Genomic DNA, 9496 nt, shown 5'->3' with positions numbered 1-9496 from the left:
TTTGATCAGTTACTTTATTAAACACACATTAAGGTTTTTATTGGTTTTCCTTTGTATAAATTTACTTTTATTTGCTAATTAAGATGTTTCTGTAACACATGAGATTATGCTAATTATTCAGGAGAAATTAAAGAATTTATCAATAACAAGATAAGAAATTCTATCTCAGTGAAGAACAATGAGAAGTTTATGTCACATTACCACCATTTCTCAACTTTTTGATAATAACAGGCAGTTATTTTTATGAGATGGTACTGGATAGGTAAATATCAGGGGGAACTGTCTTATAAACTAGAGGTGACTTGTTCTTAAGTCTCTTAGAAGTCAACCTATGTCTTTTTAGATTTTTCTGGGCGCAAACAATATATTCAGTAACAAAAAAAATCACAATGTATAATCTGTACAATAAATATTTTGTTTCAAGAGATAAGCATAACAAAAAAACTTTTGCTGATAGATTTCCTAAATAATCTGTATAATGAAATATACAAAACAAATGAGTTCTCTGGTTCCACCTAATGCTATCACATTAATACCACCTAGAAATCTAGAAATAAAACTAATTTCTGCAAATTATAATTTTTAAAGATTTTAATTCATAAGTGTGTTTTCTATTATAACACAGACCTGGTTTTGTAATAGAATTCATCAGAAAAAAAAAGGGAATTATTTTAAGTGGCTCTACTGAGCTTATCTACTATGTCCTGTGAAGTTTTTGTAGTCAGAAAACTAGCATTTCAGACGAGATCTGGCACATTTAGACTGGTATGGCCATAGCCAAAAACTAGCATTTCAAAATGTGCTGAATACAGCTTCTCTGGTCTGATACATAAAAAAGAATGCCTTATTTTTCTTGGGCATGCAAAGCTCAGGGTTACAAACATTTTGTCATTAGCCTGTCAAAATTTCTACCAAGAACTATTGTTATCTCCTAGACCAGAACTGTCTAGAGAGAAGTTTCTGAGATGATGGAAATGTTCTTCCTATATCTGCACTAATAATGGTAGCCACCAGTCACATGTGGCTACTGAGCACTTAAAATGTGGCTAATGCAACAGAAAAAATAAAATTTTTCATTTATTTGATTAATTTAAATAACCCCATGTGGCTATATTGGCCCCATAGTTCCAGATCACTATTGCAACATCCTACTGCCAGAGTTGAATTTCACATTCAAAAAGACAATTTTGCCAATGTTTAAATATTAAAATTGCTTAAAGTATATGTTAAGTTTGAAAATTAAGACACTTCCATTATAAAAATGACATTTTACATGGCCATAAAAGCAAAGAATTTTCACTTATTTTGTGAAAGTTCATAAAGCTTTTATGGGTGCTTCTTGATCTTTGATATAACTTTGATTTTAAAGTATCCCAGAAAATTTGCTATCTTGATATACAGTAATTTAGTAATATTACCATATTGTCTCAGGTGAAAATCTAGGTTGAGAAAAATTTAGTTAAGGCACTAGTACTATTCTACTTTTGTTGCTCAAGGGCAAGAACTATAAATGGCACAAGAAGCAGGAAAGAGACAGAGCCAGCAAAATGCTCACTGCCTCAACTCCTCCCAACTTGTGCAAAAGGCATAGTGGGGCCAGGCATGACTGGATGCATCATGGGTTGTGCTGTAGGAGAGGCACCCCAATTCTCTGCCGCTATACCTATTTTTAGAGGAGTTAGGAGGCGATATTGAGGTCAGAAGACTCTGGTCTTCGCAACTGGGATTATTTTCATACTGGCATAAGAAACCTACTGTTCTTGGGCGCCCAATGTCCAGGAAGTTTTGGTCTCAGCACTAGGATCAGCTGGAGTCCTTAAAGCACTCCCTGCTGAGCTAGCTTAAAACTAGGTTACCTGAGGTAGAACCACAGGGCTCATCCAGTGGACCAATTGGTATGTCTCTCTGTAACTCTGAAGCAGTTGTGCTTCACAGGTTAAGCCAAATTTCAAAAGCAAGGGGCCTTATTAAATTACAGCACATTTTGTACACTGAAAAATATTCTAAATGATTTGGACCTAACAAATACTAAAATAGCAATAGAATTTAGGCCAATACAATTAAGAACAAAACACATCTCAAAGTATGTACATGTACATATAACTCTGGGGATGGGTCTAATAAGGAATACAGCAGCTTTATGTGTTTTTAGATGATTTAGGTTACTGTGTAATTTTTGGAAATAATAATGAGACCATAGAAAGAAATGTGAGTCTAATAATAGACCCTAAAATAATCAAATTATATTTTACATAGCCTTCTAATGAAAGCAATTTCATCTTTTAAAAATGGTGGGATTAATCGGATTATGAAACTGATAAAACCAAACCCCAATAAAAGTAATTTCCTTCCTTAAAATCTTTTATTGTTTTTCTTTTTTCTTTTTTTTTTGAGACAGAGTCTCACTCTGTCACCCAGGCTGAAGTACAGTGGTGTGATCTCGGCTTACTGCAACTTCCGCCTGCTGGGTTTGAGCAATTCTCCTGCCTCAGATTCCAGAGTAGCTGGGAGTACAGGCGCCTGTCACCACGTCCGGCTAATTTTTGTATTTTTAGTAGAGACAGGGTTTCGCCAAGTTGGCCAGGCTAGTCTTGAACTCCTGACCTCAGTTGATCTGCCCACCTCAGCCTCCCAAAGGGCTGGGATTACAGGTGTGAACCACTGCGCCTGGCCCCCCTTAAAACTCTTTAATGATGTCTCATTGCTTACAGATTATAGTTCAAGCTCCCAAACATGGAACACATGACCCCTTCTTCTTGTTCCTAAGAACTTAAAATGGTAGTCTCAATTCTTACCACTTCCTGCCTCGCCTATGATACACCAGCAACACCAGATTGCTTGTAATTCTTGACAAACACCTAACACAGCTTGTTGTACATCCGGTGTTTCTTCACAGCACCCAATCTGTCAATAACTGCCATAAGCTTCATTCTTATCCTTAATCAAAAGTGCAATTCAGTCACTACTTTCTCTAGGTAGCCTCTTCTAATTTCTCTAGACTAGGTTAGGTACCACTCTGAGTTTCTATAAACTCATGTCAATTACTGCACTAATTATATAACGGAATATGCTCTAGTGTTTCTTCTACCAACTACACTGTGAAGTCCTTCAGGGAGGCAAATGTGTCTTACTTATCTCTGTATCCCCAGTACTTAGCACAGCATTTGCCATGTTAGGTACTCAATAAATATTTGTTGAAGAAAGGATTCAATGGCATTTTAATCAACATTATTAACAACTCTTCAGCCTAGTTTACTCTGAAGGCAAACTAGGGTTATATACTTTTAGATAGAGTTGTAAATACAAACACATATAGTTGTTTTACTTCTCATTTATTGTTGTTTTGACCTCAGAGAACCAAAGATGTAAATGGAGATGTATATTAAGTATGAAGAAAGAGGGACACCTCTGAGAAATACCAGCCAACATATGATATGCAAAAAAATAAAAGGGGAAATTGTGTGGGGAGAAGGTCCATCAATCCAAAAATAATGGCCATAAAGTGCCAGATAATCTAGTTCCAGATGCAAACCTAAATATAAATTCCGTCTGCTTCTGGTGAAAATAACATGCATTAGGTTGTAAGAATATGAACCAAGTATCAATTGTCTGCTTGAAGAAGCTGAACGTGTTTAACTGTTATATTAATAAATTCAACCTTTACTATTATAGAATGCTAGCTGTTTATAATAATTTTTAAAATGAATATTGCTTGAATTTTAAAATATTGATAATTATATATATTAAAACTAGAAGTGGTTTCAGAGATAATCTGGTACAACATTTTATAGATGAAAGACATCAAGGCCCAGGGAAACTAAGTGACTTTGTTCAAGATCATACAGGTAGTTAGAATGAACAGACTGTTTTACTGCTAATTCAGTTTTCCTTCTGGTACATACTGCCTGGGAGGGAATTTCATTAATTTTCTTCTAAAATGTATTCATGAGATTTATATCCAATCTCAATAATATCATTTTAGAAGAAAATTACTTCAGTAAACATAAATTTTTATTCAAATAAGATATTTCATAAACTATGCTAAAATTATAGGAAATTTACTTAGGAATAGCAAGATAATTTCTGGGGGGAAAATTACTGATCATTAAAATATTTTAATTTGCATATTACATTAGTTAATGAGGATTGACTTTTGATCTTCTCAATCATTATTGTGTCACCATTCAGAAACCTAATGACCTAATTTATAATCTCTACAATTAACAGTAATAAAACTTACAAATAACTCAATTAACTATTTCACTACAATTACTATCATTTTTAACTATCTTACTCAATAGAATGAGGTCATTGCCTTTGCAGCATCTTCTAATCATTGTTTAATATTTCATTTTACTATTATTTTTTCAAGGCTAGTCAAATCAAGCAGTGGGAGTGGAGAAACACCACCGAACTTGGGTCAGCCTCGTTTTTAAAAAAGCTTTATATTAAAAACCGATTTTTAAAATCTTGATAATTGAAGAACTGTATTTTCAAAAAATTAGCAGCAAAGGCAAAACAAAACCCTAAAAACCTGTTGGCTCTGTATTTTTCTCCCAGTTACTGACTGATCTATTTAAACAAAAGCATTTTGAGAGGCCCAAATGACTAAATTAGGTTATGGAAAGGCTGAAAGCGTGAGAGCTGTCATGGCTGCAATGCTATTATAGAAGAGGGCTGTGGATACAGCTTCCCTAGAATTTAAGCATGGGTAAGCATATGTTAAGAGGAGTTATAAGGCTCCCTGAGTCTTACTGAGGGTACCCACATTGGGTGCCGGGTGAAAGAAGAATCAGTAAACCTTTCTAGCCTGTGAGGTTAAGTATACTTAGCTGATTTCATTATCACGAATTCACCTGCAGCCATATCTGTAGGTGATCAATTTGAAAATTTCTACGTGCACCATAGTGAGGTATTTGCAATCTTTGGTGCTATGCCATGATGTTGGTTGATGTTTGATGCTTCTACAACATAAGCATTTACTTTATTGGGCATAAGGGATACCTAAGTATTAAGCAAAGTAACACTGATCAATGTGAAAATAGAAATTTAAAAAACATATCTACTAATATGTATTTGAAAATGCTTACCCATATAAAATTTCCATTATTATATAAAGGCTTTCATGATGCAACTCCCTGGCTCTTAAATTTTAAAAAGTACAGAATAAAATTCTTAATTCTTTTTTTGACACTGCTCTTGAGGTTGCCACAAAAGGAAAAGAGAGAAACACCCCAAACTGCTCATTTATGAAAACATAAGTTCAGTGTGAAATTTGCTTTAAAACTACAAATTATGTCTGACAAAATAAATATATATGCTCACATTTATAAAATTTTCCACATTACTCATAGAAACAAGCTTCACAAAATTTACATACTGAATACAATAAAAATCAGTTCTAATAAAGATTTAGGTATCTTCCTAAATAAAAATTTCTGTGTTTGAGGTATCACTGTAAGACATGCCAATATGGCACATTTGTAAAACAACCCAGGAGTCTATCCTAAAAATCCTGACCAACTCAGCATCATCTCTGCAGACTTACTAACAGGCTGAACTAATCTCTTTATATAAGAAAGAAATATTTCAATTATTACAAAAACAAAGGAGACAGGTACTAGAAATTCTGCATTTCGTAGAACAGTGAAACTTCGTTAGAGATATTTTCATGATCATCTTCCTGCAGACACCATTCATTTAAAAAGTCCTAGTCAAGACCATTAAGCAGCTGCACCTTCTATGACATTGAAAAAAAATCCCTAGAGATTTAGAAAAAAAAAGAAGAATTTCACTATCTTTAAAAGATATTCTATTTTAGTATATAAAGCTATTAAATTTTTCTGTGTCAAGAGCAAAACATTACCCCTTACCTAGCTTCATGACTGGAAGGTGGACACCTGAATCAGCAATACTCATTAGCTGCTACGTAGATGACCCGTGTTGACTGCGGTAAAGCCATTTTACAATCAACTAATGAAGTAATAACACTAGCCAAACACACAGAGACACAAATACCAAAAACGATGTGTTTAGTATACACAAATAGCTATACTTGGGGCATGGTGATCAAGTAACAAGACTGATTTATTACTTTGCAGTCATAGCACATTAAAAATATATTGCCAGAGGGATAATGGTCCCACATACGAAAAATGTCTATGGGGAAAAGGCTGTGATTTATTGCAAAGCACAATATATAGCAAATTCCAAGGAAGGGCAAACACTTTTTAAAAACAAATTTTTAAATTTAATGGCTTAAGCCAAAGTCTCAGTTACTTTCTGGAGAATTCAGAATTAGGTGTAGAAGACTGCTTTTCCTTTTTTCTCTTCTTTTTTTCCTTTTTGTGATGTTTCCCTTTTTTTGATTTGCTCTTTTTTTCTTTTTTCTTTTCTTTCTTCTGATATTTTTGTTTCTTTTGTTTTGAAGTGTCCTCTTCAGTGGAACTGGATGAGTAAGACCTATGGATAATAATACACACTGACTGAGAATTGCATTTATGACTGATAGATAAATTTAAGCGGGATTTGAACTGCCTTAAATTCTTCTTGAAGTAAGGTAGTGAGTATAAACATAAACTTAAAATGTGCTTCATATATTTGCATTCCCTTAAAATGCTGAATTTAGAATTTGTGCTGCTTGGTCACAGAAATTAACAAAACTAGTATCTCTATTCCACTCAATTTTAGTAATGAGTTTTAAATTCAGTAAGGATGAAATTATTTTTCTGTGACTTTTGGTTTTTCATGCAGTTATACCATTCAAAATCCTAAAATGCAAACAAAGGGGCATTCACCAAGCCTTATTATATTCACTTGTGTATATAATAACTTAGCATATTTTCTTAAAACTGCCTCAAAAGTTGCAATTCTCTATTTTAAAGGGCTATAATTTTGCGTTCATAGGAATGAATTAAAGCTGAACGTTAGCAAAATAAAATTCTGCTGATTTTTCAAGTACTGGGTCCGTCTAGACGGAGAGTAATGAATACTTGCATTACAAAATAATTTTCATTAGTTACAAAGGATGCTTTTATGCTAGATATAAATGAAAAAGGATGGGTTATCATTATGCGTTTGAAAAATATTGCTTTAACACTAAATTGGAAAAATTGGTTGGATTCCTTCCTCTAATATTAAAAAAAAGGAAAAGAAAAAGAAAAAGAACAGAAAACACTGTCTTTCAAGATCTTACGTACAGAGATGTGCAACATTCTACCTATACTCAAACTCAAAATATGAGTGACAAGACAGAAACTGAGTGAATTTAAAATGTAAAAAAAGGTACCTGAAGAGTTAGTTTAGTGATCTAAATATTAGGAGTTAAAACTCAAACTAAGAAAACCTGAGACGGACATAAAGGAGGTGCCAATGTAAATTCAGGAGACTACAGGGGTCCAAGGCTATCTTGTGTCTGTATAGTGTGTGAATTCCTTGACTGCCTTCCTCCTTTAGTGACTCCGAGTTTTCCCTTATTTTTGTAATGTTGTGTTCCTTTCTCCTCCTTGTCTGTCTGCTTACTCAGACTTCCGACCATCTGTTAAAGCTTATTTTCTCACGTATTCTCCTGCTCCCTTGCCTCTTCAGTTCTGTTATTCTCGAATCTTGTCTACTTTCCTGTTTTAAAGACCCTGCTTGACTTGACCTCTGGATTCTGACTAAAGCTTCTTCCCTGCCTGCGCTTTTATCTTTAGCTTTTTGGTCCCAAAGTTTTTTTTTTTTTTTTTTTTTGAGACAGAGTTTCACTCTTGTTGCACAGGCTGGAGTGTAATAGCATGATCTCAGCTCACTGCAGCCTCCACGCCCCTGAGTTCAAGCGATCCTTCTGGCTCAGCCTCCCAAGTAGCTGGGATTACAGGCACCAACACCACCATGCCTAGCTATTTTTTTTTATTTTTGTATTTTTAGTAGAGATGGGGTTTCACTGTGTTGGCCAGGCTGGTCTCAAACTCCAGACCTCAGGTGATCGACCCACCTTGGCCTCCCAAAGTGCTGGGATTACAGGAGTGAGCCACCGTGCCTAGCCTGAAGTCTCAGTTTTAAGATAAAATTTTAGGCTGTGGCATAGCAACACGTTCAGGTGGCACTATCTCTGCTAAATGTGCACAGAAAAGTTAGTTTAATTTCAGGTTTGTGATGCTCAAGGTAAACAGGCCCAAATAAATAATCTGTTACTATAAAAGAAATATTTGGGAGGCCAAGGCAGGTGGATCACAAGGTCAGGAGATTGAGACCATCCTGGCTAACACGGTGAAACCTTGTCTCTACTAAAAATACAAAAAAATTAGCCGGGCATGGTGGCGGGTGCCGGTGGTCCCAGCTATTCGGGAGGCTGAGGCAGAAGAACGGCATGAACCCGGGAGGCGGAGCTTGCAGTGAGCTGAGATCGCGCCACTGGACTCCAGCCTGGGCGACAGAGCAAGACTCCGTTTCAAAAAAAAAGAAAAAGAAAAGAAATATACAGATGTACCTCAACTTACGACGGGGTTACGCCCTGATAAATCTAGCTGCAGCTGAAAATACACAAAATACACCTACCCTACTGAACATCATAGCTTAACCTGGCCGCCCTTAAACATTCTCAGAACACTTACATTAGCCTCTAGTTGGGCAAAATCATCTAACACAAAGCCTATTTTTATAATAAAGCATTGAATATCTCATGTAATTTATTGAATACTGTCCTGAAAGTGAAAAATAGAATGGCTCTATGGGTACCTGAAGTACATTTCTACTGCACTATCATAAAGTTGAAAGATCATATCGAACCACAAAAATTGGGAACTATCTGTATTAGAATTTGGAAGACTATTAGATAATCTCATTTCCTATAAGCAATCCATCTTGCTGTGCTGCAACACATGAGTTAATAATACATGAACAGAAAACCCTGAGCTCTACATTCCTATTTGTTTTTATATTAAAGATTATTAGTTAACTCCTAACACTTGAAAGTGAGCTACTTTTCCAATTTATAAGACACCTGAAATATTAAAATACATGTATTAAATGCTCTATAAAAACTACGAAGCGGCAGCCCCTGGTTTCTAGAACCTATTCTGTATGAGAACTGGGTCTAAACTAGAATTATGGTTAATTGCTTTTAAAAAATGCCTGTATGTGCAAATTTATGCTAGTATGAATGAAACTGCACTGATTAACAAGAGAAATGGCCACTTACTACTTTCAATAATTTCTTTAACCAGTTAGTTTTTAAAAGAGTTAATCGTAAAAATGCACAGGTGGCTGAAGACTGGAAGGAAGTTATGACGCCAGTGATTCCTTCAGGTCTTTCACAACCCTCATCAGCCATCATTCATATACATATATATATATATATATGAACTTGTCATGCTAAATATATGTAAATATAAATACAAATGTGTGTGTATGTAGGTGCATATGTGCATATATATAATTTTATATATATAATATACTTTTACTTAAATGTATTATATTTAATTATTGTTTTGTGGCTAGTAACTAAAAGATTTGC

At 34.8% G+C, this 9496-nt stretch overlaps 1 protein-coding gene across 1 annotated transcript in view; it reads right to left on the bottom strand.

Annotated features, from left to right (window-relative positions):
- Positions 1 to 5: 5 nt before the first annotated feature.
- SREK1IP1 (SREK1-interacting protein 1) overlaps positions 6 to 9496 on the bottom strand; it is a 50765-nt gene continuing 41274 nt past the window's right edge. Inside the window, exon 5 of the mRNA XM_011966764.1 lies at positions 6 to 6462. Coding sequence (XP_011822154.1) covers positions 6276 to 6462 — 187 coding nt within the window. The 3' untranslated portion in view covers positions 6 to 6275. The remainder of the gene's footprint in view (positions 6463 to 9496) is intronic.

The sequence above is a fragment of the Mandrillus leucophaeus genome, unplaced genomic scaffold (assembly GCF_000951045.1).
Source record: "Mandrillus leucophaeus isolate KB7577 unplaced genomic scaffold, Mleu.le_1.0 Scaffold771, whole genome shotgun sequence".
Classification (NCBI taxonomy): domain Eukaryota; kingdom Metazoa; phylum Chordata; class Mammalia; order Primates; family Cercopithecidae; genus Mandrillus; species Mandrillus leucophaeus.
The sequence above is the reverse complement of the archived record's forward strand: the minus strand, read 5'-3'. Positions and strand labels throughout refer to the sequence as shown.